The following is a 12979-nucleotide window of genomic DNA, read 5'->3' on the forward strand; positions in this document are numbered from 1 at the left end:
TGACATTCTGGGGCTTATGACAGCTCTTGTATACTTCTTTTTTTGGGGTGGAAGAAGGCATGGAAGAGGGTTCAATATAGACTGCAGCACAAAAAGCCACACTATACCACATTCCCTTAAACAGTGTTTTTCATGCTGCCAGTTTCTGCTAACAGTACTGAAAAATGGAGAGCCTTAGTTTGACACCAACTCCAGGCTAGATACCATTGGTACATAATATGGCTTGCTATCAGAATTCCATAAATATGTGTGCTTATAGAAGGTTGTGAGATAACTACTATATACAAAAATGCAATTGCAAGAGAACCTGTTTGGTTCCAGCCATTCATTTAAATTTTTTTTAATAATATTTTTTATTGAACATTTTTTCAACAAACATACACCAAACATACAAAATACAAAATACAAAAACACATCAAAAACATCAAAATACAAAATACAAAAATATAACAAAAAAAAAATATCATTTCTCATCCATTATAATACTCATTGTCTTCAGGCTTCCCCAATTCCCTACTATCTGGTTTTCATTTTTTTTAAACTTCTATAGCAGTTTCTAAATCATCTTCTTTCCCATCATGCAATCCCTTTAAAACTTCCAAGTTAATTCATCTTCATATCATTTACCCTAATTTCAAACTTTAAATCTTCTATTGTTTCCCTAATGCCTTAACCTCTTTACTTTCCTGGATTTTCAAACTCTAATTATCGAATACATTCCCTATATACATTTTAAATTTCTTCCAGTCCTTTGAAACTTTGTCATTTGTCTGGTCCCGGAGTCTTCCTGTCAATTCTGCTAATTCCATATAGTCCATCATTTTCATTTGCCATTCCTGCTTTGAAGGCAATTCTTCTTTTTTCCAATATTTTGCTAATAAAATCCTAGCGGCTGCGGTGGCATACATAAACAGATTAACATCATCCTTGGGGATTTCTTCCCCAATTATTCCAAGCAAAAAGGCTTCCGGTTTTTTCAAAAATGTGTTCTTAAACATCTTTTTCAATTCATTGTAAATCATTTCCCAGAAGCCTTTTATCTTAGGGCATGTCCACCACATATGGTAGAATGAGCCAACATCCTGTTTACATTTCCAACATTTATTGTCGCTTTTGTGGTACATTTTAGCTAGCTTGACCGGCGTCAGATACCATCTATACATCATTTTCATCAAATTTTCCTTCAACACCGTACAAGCCGTAAATTTCATACCTTTCTTCCACAATTTTTCCCACTCCGACATCATCACATTATGACCCAGATCCTTGGCCCATTCAATCATAACTGATTTTGTTTGCTCATCTTTCAAATGCCATTCTAACAACAAATTATACATTCTGGACAAATTCTTGTGATCTGTCTCTAATAACTCCGTCTCTAATTTCGATTTTTCTGATTGGAATCCTAATTTTTTGTCTAACTTGAATACCTCATTTATCTGCACATCCAGCCATTCATTTAAACCAGGCACCCCCAAACTGCAGCCCTCCAGATGTTTTGGCCTACCACTCCCATGATCCCTAGCTAACAGGCCCAGTGGTTGAGGAAGAAGGGAATTGTAGTCCAAAACATCTGGAGGGCCGAAGTTTGGGGATGCCTGATTTAAACCTTTGTATAGTGAGTGGAAAAGACAACTTTAGAAGATGCTCAACTCCTTGTTTACAAGAAGCAAAATGGAGAAAGTATAGGAACACCACAAAAGGCGTTCATTATTTTAAAGATTCTTCAATATTTTATAAAGACACCAAACTTCCTGCTTTTATCAGTTGCCTTTATGAAAACTCTGTTGGATGAACCTGGAAAGCATAGTACATGCCTACTGCCATTCAGAAACCTTGGTGTACTGCTGCTGGGAGTTTATGCTCCCAGTGTCTCTTGGTGGTGGTCTTTTCTTTTAAAAGCAGTGCTTTTTAATGTGAGCTTTTTCTAGCCTTATGATTCACTCTGCCAAATACACCAAAGCTGAACAGCAGTGAGCCCTTTGAATTCTAAAAGGATTTATGTGTCTTTGTGAAATCTTTTTAAAGTAGTACTTTATTTCTTCCACCAGGTTTTATGAGAGGGGAAACAATGCATTTGTTTATGCTGATGCTTTTGTTTTAAGTCATTTCAGCATCTGAGGGAGTAGACTCTCTAGTCTAGAAGCTCATGTCCCAGAAGGAAGCTGGAAGTTCCTATTTTAATAAGCTGCAGACTAATCCAGTTCTGCCCTTAAAAACCTTTTTATTGTGCCGCCTTGAAGCTTCCTTAGGAATTATCCTTCATAGTGGGTGGGGCTGTAGCTCTAAGGTGTAGGGCACATCCTTTTGTGTGCACAAGGTCCCGCATTCAACCCCCAACATCTCCAGGTAGTGCTGGCAGAGACCCACGTTTAAAACCCTGGAGAACTACTGCTAGTCAGTGTAGTAAATACTGACCAATAGTAAATACCGACCAACCTTAGACTTGGGTCCCCAGCTGTTGGACTGCAAGTCCCATCATGCCTGACCACAGGTCCTGCTGGCTATGGATGATGGGAGTTGTAGTCTTAATGGCTGGTGACCCACATTTGAGAAATACTGAATTCTGATCTTTTTGCTGCACCACTAAATAGCTGCCATGGATTTTGTAGGCTTCAAGCTTTTTTTTAAAAAAAAAAATTGCCAAAATTACTTACTTGGACCTAACAAGGCAAGAGGTCTGATGACTTCTTTCCACCCTGGGTATGGGTGGGATGCTTATCTGTACTACACTTTTACCATGTTCTGGTCTTTTTCTAAATAGCTCTATGAAGAACACTCAACTGTAATAAAAAGTATTTTCATATACGAGGGGCGATCATTAAAAATTTCCCCTGACGTACTTCCCATGGACTAAGACAAACTAAACTTGGCACGGTTATTAGTCCATCTCTACATAGCTACCAGGAAGAGTCACACACTTCTCCCATCGCTTTATGCAGCTGTGGAGACCCCGTCTGTAGAAGCCGGCAGGTTGCGTCAGAAGCCTCAACTTTGCCTCAGAAATCAGCATTTCATTGTCTGGAAAAAGCTTGCCCTTCAAAAAATAACTTCATGGTTGGAAAGAGTTGGAAGTTCGATGGTGTGGGGTCAGGAGAATAAGGGGGGTGAGGAAGTATTTCATAGGCACCGGACTGTGCTGAGCAACATGCGAGTTGTGAATCAGGGTGTTATCCTGCAGGAGGCAGACACCTTTGGTCAGCATACCACGCCTCTCGATTTTGATGGCCTTTCGTAATTTCTACAGCAGTGAAGCGTAGTATGTCCCGGTAATTGTGGTAACCTTTGCCAGGAAATCCATCATCACTACTCCACGCTGGTCCCAAAAGACAGCATGACCTTGCCCGCTGATGGTTGGACGCATGCCTTCTTTGGAGGTGATGAAGTAGGGTGCTTCCATTGTTTGGACTGGGATTTAGTCTCTGGGTCATAACGATGGACCCATGTTTCCTCCTGAGCAATTAGTCTGGCGAAGAAGTCGTCATGGTTTTCATGACACATGGCCAGAAGAGCCCATGAGCATGTGACTCGATCCTGCTTCTGGAAAGGTGTCAGCAGCTGGGGAACCCACTGTGCGGGCACCTTTCCCATGTGAAATGGTCATGGATGATTTTTTTCCTACAGAGACCACACTGATCTTGATGTCTGCAGCTAGTTGCCGAACAGTTATGTGGCGATCCTCCAAAATGGCGGCCTCCACTTGCTGGATGGTGCCTTCATCATTGACGGACTGTGGTCATCCAGGAATGGGAGCCGTTCCACCAAAGTCCAACCACACTTGAACTGACAATGCCCATGCTTGATTATGTCATACGATGGAGCATCCTCCCCATAAGTCCCTTTCATCTCATTGGACGTCTCCCGTGGTGTGCGCCCTTTCAAGTACAGGAACCTGATGGCTGCTCTGCTTCAACTGGTTCCATTATCAGATGTTATGCCACATTAGCACCCATAACAGAGAAACTGTTAGGGGTCAGAGCTACAAATTACCAAGTTACCCACGTGCAATTTCATCCTCCTATGATAACCGGAAGTGGGTCAGGGGAAATCTTTAATGAGCGACCCTCATATTAAAAAAAGTACTCTGACCTACCTACCTTATGCCTCATAGGAGATGCTGAAGAAAGGCAAATGGAAAGGTTAATGTAGCTAGCGCCTGAGTTTGCTTCCACCCCCACCTCCTTCCCAGTTCCTTCTCCTTTTGCATCGTGTCTTTTAGGCTGTGATCCTGATGAGGGGTGTGTGTGTGTGCGGATTGCTTTTTTTTACAGATTTCTCAGCAAGCCCGTCTTACTTGTTTTGGACTTGGAGAAGCTGGCTGGAGGAGAAAAAAAAAGCCAATCAAATAAAGCGCCCTGTTTGCAGCAGAGCTCTCAAAAGGCACACGGCCAAATTCCTGCTGGAAGCAGAGCGATAGGGACCCATCATCACCCGGGGACTTGATTCTGCTGGGCGTCAGGAGTTCGCCTCCCCGGGAGGGGGGGGCGGAGTGACGTTCACCCCGGGGTGCCTTCCTTTCTCTCTTTACAGAGAGTAAACCACAACGCAGTAAAACCACAGCCCCTGTTTATCCGTAAGGCAGGGGAGTTGCTCGGCTGACCCCCTCGGCCGGCTTCTCCACGGCTCGCACTCTCTATGCTCATATTTGGAGATGCCTGGGCAGCCGGTGCCCAGGAATTTCCCGTCATGCCTCTCCGAGAGGCGGCTGGGCCTGTCATTTCGCCGGGCCGTAGGCGGGCAGCGTAGCTGAGAGGGAGGGGGGAGACGGTGCCTTCAGCCCCGGCTACTGCTGCTGCTGCTGCTGCTTCTCCTCCTCCTCCTTGTTCTTCCCGCGTTTACTTTCCGCCTCTCCGCCCTCCATGCGCGCGGAGTTTCCCTCTCTGCTGCTGCTCAACTTGTCTTGCCTTGTGGCGGCCGCTGCGCTGGTGGCAGGTAAGGGAGACGCCGTCGCCCGTCATTGCTGCAGACCGGGCAGCCTGCCCTGCCTGCCTGCCTCCGTTAGGGTTTCTAGAGCTTTCCAACCCGGCCCCGCTTCCTCGCCCCACCCCACAGAACCTTAAAAGTCTAGGGAAAGGAGGCTGTTTCATCCCTTCCTGAAACTCAGGCGTGTCTACTCGGAAGTAAGACCCCGCTGAGTTCAGTGGCGGTCTCCAGGTAAGTGGGCACAGCAAGAAGCACTCCTAGCCTAGGAGTCCTAACTCACAAGGGCTGAGGTCCCTTCGCCTCCCTTCCCCCCATAAAATAATATTTGAGGTCCCCCCCCCAAAAGTTGATAGGCATTGTCATTCAAATGGTTCATGTGCACCGTGAATTGTTATCGATTTTGTGACGGACGGGGCTTACACCCCCCCCCCAATATTTTGATCAAGTTGGCACCCCAACTCCTAGACTGCAGCCCACTTAACCTGGGAGCAAGTGCCGTAGAAACTAATGGAATTTTCCCTTGAGTTAAAACAACAACAATCAATGCACACAAATGTCTTCGGAGTGGACACTGTGCTTATCTAAAAGGAAAAGCCTTTACTTTTTGTCTCAGGGGGTTAAGAAGGTCATCTTAGTAATTGTGGCCATAAAACCAAGGGCTGGTAATGATTTCTGGGTTAAATATAGAGTAAGGATGTATGGAAAGGTTGCCCTGCTTGGAGGATCGTAGGAAGGCCCTTCTCACCTAGTATAATGTTTCCAATGGCGGGTAGCCACATCACAGCCTCTGGAAGCTCCCGACAGGAGCATGACGTACAACAAATCTGCATGTTGCCTATGTGCAGTTAGCCAACTTTAGCATCAGGATTTAAAGATCTTGTGGTGTGGTGTCCTCTTAAGATAGCGGCGTGTGTTGAACCAGCCCCAGCTGCATTTAGGGACCCTGCTCCTCATTCTGCTAAGTGGGACCCTGCACTTCTGTCGCAAAGTCCTGCCTGGACGGCAGCACTGCTTATGTGGCAACAAAGGCCAAAAGTGTACTATACTTTATTTGGTTTGCTTTTGGCACCTGCAGTAAGCTGGAGGGTAATGGGAGGGGGGAACCCTCACTCTCATAGTACAGGGTTGCCTCTAGATCCTCTTTGTAAGGATCCTGTACTGAAGGAATTTATATTTGTTTTCCCGTTTTGGGTGGGCAGGGGGATCATGTAATAATTCCCAAAGCAAATAGTGTTCTAAAGCGGAAGTTATTTAATGGTCCAAAGTGAGCTTATGACTCGTGAATAGAAATAAAGCTGTTGGCAATTTTCTGGACTCTTGAGAATGTATGTCCTAACTGGCCATGGAATGTTGGAATGCTAGATATAAATCACATCCTATTGTGGGCTTGGAAAATAGTTTACTCTTTGTTTTAATGCTGTGGAACCATGATGCACAGGTGAAATCATTTCAATCTCTGTACACAAAGTACAAAATAGATACAGAGGACCAGGAGGAGCTCCTTTTTTGAATTCATAAATGAGGCTTAATACTTTACACACAGAACTATGCACATATAAATGAATCCTTGCAACAACAACAACAAAAAAGCAGACAAGCAACCTTTCATTAGCTAATTACTTTAAAGGTTTTGGGATTTCACATTGTAAAACTTCCCTTTCTAGTTGCTGATATTGAATCCTCTCACAAAAAATAATAGCATGACCTAGAACAGAAAGAGGAAGACTAAGATACACAATATTTTAGAGTTAGCAAAGTTAACAGACAAACTGTGTGAAAAGGACAATAGTGGTTTTGAAAAAGAATGGGAACCCTTTACAATATATTTGCAGAAACAAAAAAAATGGACTCGTTGGCAGGATTTAAATAAACATTTACCATTTTATTTATAGAGAACAAGAAGTGTAACAATATGATAACATTATATACAAACAGCAGAAAGTATCATTTGATGTAATAAACCAGAAATGGAAGCTGAGGAAAGTCAAAAGGGAGAGGGAAAAATTGGAAAATGAATGTTTTGTAATGATATTGGATATTTGTTACAAGAAAAGAAAATCAATATTTTTTTTTAAAAAAGATACACAATATATTAACATTTAGGTCTTTCCCCAAAGTTTATTGTAAGATGGAAGCAATGATTTAAATTAGTGCTGTGAAAAAGTATTCTTGGAATAAGATCAGAAAGATGCTTTATTATACATTGAGAGACACTTTTTTGTTGTTCTTCTCCCAGAATCTTGGGCAGGCTTTCAAAGCTGCAAGGTAGTCCAACAGATATTGTTTCCTAGTGTCCTGCTACCACCTTTGCCTAGTCAGCTGGAATTTGGGGGAAGTACTCTGTTTTCTGAACAGTGTTGACAATTCAGGGATTCCCTCATGCCTATCAGCTAAGCCATGTCAAGGAATCCCAATTCCTTTGGATGATGTCACTGGAAATACGGTAGTTCCCTGCTTATGGAATGCCTCCCTGGTGAGATGCATCTGTCCTACTCATTATTAACTTTCAGGAGGAATTTTAAAACATTCCTGTTTATGCAGGCATTTGATTGCAGTAATATACTTGGCAACCTTGAAATTATTAGCTCTGACAATAAGTGACTTTCATTTTTAAAAATGTTTTTAATTTCTTAAAAGTTATAATTCCTATTCAGTTTTTGAATGCTGATTTATTATTTCTTACTCTTAAATACATCCCAGTGTTCCTTCAATGCACATTGGAATTAGTAGTAGCATACTGCTCACAGGATTACATAGATAGAATGATGTGTGCCTTCCCCATATTCTAGCTCAGGGTGGCCCAACTTTTCATCCCAAGTGGGCAGCAAGAGTGCTTTTACACAGAACCCGCAGGTTTCACACTTCCTTTTCATGCAGGGATGGGAGTGGGGAGCAAGGTCAAAGTTTGATGCCCCCCCCACCAGCCCTTGCGCTGCCTTTGCAAAGCCAGCTAAGCAAGGAGGTATGAAGCTCTGGCAGGATCCTTGAGCCCTTCTACCTCTTTCCCAAAGCTGGGGAAAGTGCTAACTAGGCTTTCAGAAGGAGGCAGGAGGACTCTAGGGCCCTAAATTCCTCCTTCCCAAAACCCAATGCCTTGCAATGCTTACCTTGCTTGGAGAAGTATACATCTGTAAGGTGACAGTTGCCTAGAATAAATTAGGAGAGGAATGAAGTTTTTGTATATCAGTAGAATATAAACAGGTGATGAATACAAACATGTAGTGTACCAATAGAGTATCAGGAACTTGGTAGCTCAGCCAACCCCAGTGGGATTACGGTACTTTCACCACCCAAGCAAAGAAAACGGGGGATGCACCTTTAGGGCCCATTGGCAGCAGCATCTCTACCTGCTCCACAACTGATGCCACATTTGACCTTAGGTGTGGGGCAGGTGAGCGTGGGTTTTGGGAAATGGCCTCTCAGACCAAACTGGGACCAGTGGCAACCTATGAAAACATAATTAAAGATTTGAAAAAGCTAGGTGAAGTAGACTCTATGCCATAAAAGCTTATGCCACAATTCACTAACAAATGAACGGTGCTGCACGACTTCTTGTTAATATTGTATGTCTCTCTTATCCATCTTAACTATTAGTTTCCCCAGGATACAATACCTGTCTGCTTTTATAAGAGGAAAAGGTTTGCACTGGGCTTTTTATTCTGAACTGACAAAAGACCTCAAATACTCTTATTGATATTTCCCTTGAGTTGAAGGTTAGAGAAATGGTGAATTGGAGTAGACAGCTTCAGTATCTGCTGTTTTAGTATTTGTTGTAGCATAGTCACACCTAAATATCAGAATGTAAATCCTTACAGCCAAAGAGTGCCACCAAATGCAGTGCTTAAATTTTTCGTTAGAAGTTAATGGTAGCCATTCATTTATGGAAAAAAACTCCTGCTCTGGTGCATTTGGGGGCACCAGTGGTGCAGGGACTGTCTATTTTAGGCATAGGCAAACTTGGCCCTCAAGATGTTTTGGGACTACAACTCCCATCATCCCTAGCTAACAGGACCAGTGGTTAGGGATGATGGGAGTTGTAGTCCCAAAACATCTTGAGGGCCGAGTTTGCCTATGCCTGGTCTATTTACTGCCCCTGGTTATCCAGGACTGTTCATATCAGCAACACCCTTTGATTCTGTTATAAACTGTTCATCTTCAATCTTTCAAATGTTGCTTTCCATCTTAATATCATGGTTATTTACAGTTATGTAAGTTTTATAAATTGGTTAAACTTAAAAATCAGGTTTAGCTGAATTAGGGGAAATGTTTGTGTGGGAGTGTTTAAATTGGCTTTATTCTAATCTTGTTTAAGATGGCAAGGAATCAGATTAAACTAAGCCAACTAAGGCGATTTTAAAGGAGAATAGGTGTCTCCACTAACTGGATTTTCACCTATTTAATTAAATAAGATTTCAAAAAGATTTTTGTTCAAACTAGACCAGAATCATTCCTTTAAACAGAGAATTGGCTCATGCATCAAGTGTTTAAAAGCAGAACAGCAGTACAGCAGAAAATAGATCTTGCCTGGCAATGTAGCAGCCTCCTCTGGCACGTACTGTACAGAGTTTACCAAGGCACTAGTTTAATCTACTGCATCCAAAAATGCTTAACTGAGCACCTGTGCCATCTGTAGCCCTCCACTGGATGGAAGACCCTGGAACATGGGCCCTGGAACTTTGACTATAACATCAGTTTTCAGGGATAAGAAGAGACTAATATAATTACCCCCATGAATGTATATCTTTTTTGTGCCCATTTCTGTGGATTGCCTTCTAATTATAGATCCATTCTCTGTTACAGAGGTGGTGATCCATTTTCAGTCTGAGGGCCATATTTCCTCATGGGCAGCCTTATGGGCAGCCACATACCAGTGGTGGGCAGGGCCCAGAGTCAACAAGTCTACTCTTCTACTGGATTCTACTCTTACTTTTGTCCAGTAGGCTATATTACAGCTACCTAAAAGTCAGACATTTCAACACCCTGACCCACCACCCTCAGCAACTCTCTTCATCCAAACAAGCAAGAAGTATTTTTATCACAGTTCAAGAACACATTCCAGCCAGGCGAAAACACCTGATGAGGGTGCAGAGCAGGACCAGTAATAGGAATCGCCTGGGGAGAATCTTCAGGAAATACAAAGGTCCATAGAGGGCCACATTTGTATCCCAGGCTGGTTATTCCCCATCTGAGCTCTATTACAACACCAGAATGTGCTCACTACACTTTCTTGGGCATCATCCTTGATCTTTGAAAATTTCCTACACTAAATCCTACTCTTGTCCAGGAGCCAAATGCCTTATCAACAGAATGCCTATGGATGCCTATGCATTGCCTGACCTCATTTCATGAGTCACCATAGCCCTGCTTGACCATCTAGTGCAGGCATCCCCAAACTGCGGCCCTCCAGATGTTTTGGCCTACAACTCCCATGATCCCTAGCTAACAGGACCAGTGGTCAGGGAAGATGGGAATTGTAGTCCAAAACATCTGGAGGGCCGAAGTTTGGGGATGCCTGGTCTAGTGTGTATTACCCTTTGCATACTACATATGACTCTGGCACCTATATTCATTTTCCATACTGTCTACTGGATGAGTTGGTCTTTTTATATATTCTGCCAAGAATATGGAATGCTCCCTTTTCCTATCTAACAGCAGCTATAAGCAGATGGGGTGTAGTTTCTGGGAAACACAAGGAAGTAAGTGTTCCACTGTTGTCTTATTACTTGCACATTGAGTCTAGGGGATTCCCCAGGATGGTTTTAGACTTGCCTTTTGCAAGAGCTTTAAATTGGTGTTTATTTTCCTTTATAGAGAACTACTGTGCTCATATTTTCTTGCAAGGAAAACGCAGCTATGCTAAATCCTCAGATCAATAGCTGTGCAAGTGTGCACTGTCATTCGGTTGTTCCACTGACATCAGCTGGACTTTTGTAATGAGTTATTACAAAGCAGAATTTACTTTTCTGTCCTTGTCATCAATATGGCCCTTTTAAAAACCCAGCAATTTCAAATAAAAGTGAGGAACTAGTAAGACACCCCCAACAATTCCAGTCCTGTACTAATATTATAAAAAAATATAATTACCATTTGAATCTGGCAGTTGTGTCAAGTGCTTGTATATCTATTTACTACAAGCACTCAAATAATAAAAAATTAGATGATAATAATGATAATGATAAATGATAGTATTTGATTAATGCCTATACATGAGTGAGGTGTTAGGAGGTTTGCATTCTCCCTGTCTGGAATGCATTAATAAAAATGACACTTCATGATATGTTGTGTTCTTTGGTGATTGGGCTGGGCTACAGAGCCCACAGAAAACTGAGAATTTGGGAATCAGTTTTGTGCTTCTATCATAAATGGAATGCCTGAATATTCATGGGAAGCAGGGAAAGGGTTTAAAAGAAGACTCAGTAATTCAATTTATGTTCCCAGTATTTTCTTCTTCTTCTTAAATGCACAGTTGTGCTGCTTTTTTCCTCCTCCTAACTTCAGACTTGGCTGGAGTTTAGTCATTATGTAGGACAACGGAGCCTATGAAATCAATAATTCAGCTTTAATAATAGCCCACAAAAACTTCCATGACATAAGGGGAAGAGTTTTTCTCTCTCATGGTCACAGGCTGAACTTTTGTGACACATAGTGAAAACCATTAGAAGGTAAAAACAAATGTTGTTTTTTATACAGTACTTGAGTTCAGTGAACAGTTTAAATCTCACTGTGGCATACATTTTTACTTTTAATATCTGATGAAAATGGTATTTTATACATTATTAAAGAAAATGAGAAAACCATGATTGCTACCAAAATGACTTTGGAGTTACTGGCTTAAGTGTGTAAACTGTGAGAGACCAAGTTCTTTATGTAATTTTCACTCTAGTTGTGGACTTTGCTAGGTGCCCTGAGGCAAACTGTTATCTCTTAGGCTCTGCAGTAAGAGGGTAATATTACTGACTACCTGTAAGGAAGGGTTGTTGTAAGGGTTATTAAGATCACATGTACATAAAGCACTCTGAATGAACTCCAAAGAGCTATATAAATGCTAAGTGTTAGCATCATCTAGATTTTTAATGCAGTAATTTAACATAGATGTGGCTGCTGCTTATGGTTCTGCACCTACAATTCTGATGGTTTAAAAATGTTTTCTTTGTGTGGGTATTTTATGGGCTATTGACTCCCAATATGTTGTATCAGCAATTTCATTGACATTAAGAATTTACTGCAGCTTTGAGTGACTGTCAGTTCTCTGCTGTGCTAATGGCTTGTTAAGAAAGACATCTAACAACTTAGAACTGAACACATGCCATTTCTATTCGAAGAAGCAATTATGTATGCTGACACAGCATATGCTATTGAAAGAGCCGTTCTTACATGTTGTTCCAGCTAACTGTGTATTTCATCTTCTACAGTAACTACTAAATGTTCAGGTGGACTTAACTGCATGTAATGTATAAGTAATGGGGGGGGGGGAACCCTGCTTGGTGATATTTTGTCCCCCCCCCCCACATTTAATGCAGCCACCTACTTTAAAGCAAGTTCTTCAGGTTTAACCCTTCCATCAATTTGTTGACAAAATGTATGAATAAGGTATGACATGATAGGTTCAGCCAAAACTGACTTAGGAGGTGGAACCCTATTAACATAAAGGTCCGTAAGTGGGATTACTGCAAATTGAGTTCCCCCCATGTTTCTCCATTGCAGACATTCCATTACAGTCTCTCAGCATTCTGGCATATCCCCTAATACTGATTTGAGTCTTCCTCTCCTTGTGCTAATGTAGCCAAAACCATATAAGCTACATACAAGAGGGAAGTATCTGCAGACTCAGGGTATCCCAAAGTACTTACAAGTACTAAAAGCCTCCTGCTGAAACAAGCCTAAAGGACAGGGGTCAGCAAACTTTTTCAGCAGGGGGCCGGTCCACTGTCCCTCAGACCTTGTGGGGGGCCGGACGATATTTTGAAAAAAAATGAACGAATTCCTATGCCCCACAAATAACCCAGAGATGCATTTTAAATAAAAGGACACATTCTACTCGTGTAAAAACACCAGG

The 12979-nt window shown here is 42.0% G+C and overlaps 1 protein-coding gene across 9 annotated transcripts in view; it reads left to right on the top strand.

Annotated features, from left to right (window-relative positions):
• The first annotated feature begins 4724 nt into the window (after window positions 1–4724).
• Window positions 4725–12979, top strand: part of MSRB3 (methionine sulfoxide reductase B3) — a 58725-nt gene continuing 50470 nt past the window's right edge. For 6 of the 9 annotated variants that reach the window (XM_088652486.1, XM_088652483.1, XM_088652484.1 and 3 more), the window contains exon 1: window positions 4725–4932. Coding sequence is in view for 1 of the 9 variants with exons in the window: in XM_035126604.3 (XP_034982495.1) it covers window positions 4860–4932 (73 nt within the window). In the remaining 8 variants the exon portion in view is untranslated. Of the gene's footprint in view, window positions 5155–12979 lie in introns of all 9 variants that reach the window. The other 3 variants (XM_088652485.1, XM_035126599.3, XM_035126603.3) reach the window with 1 other exon arrangement.

The sequence above is a fragment of the Zootoca vivipara genome, chromosome 9 (assembly GCF_965207765.1).
Source record: "Zootoca vivipara chromosome 9, rZooViv2.hap1.1, whole genome shotgun sequence".
In the NCBI taxonomy this organism is placed as follows: domain Eukaryota; kingdom Metazoa; phylum Chordata; class Lepidosauria; order Squamata; family Lacertidae; genus Zootoca; species Zootoca vivipara.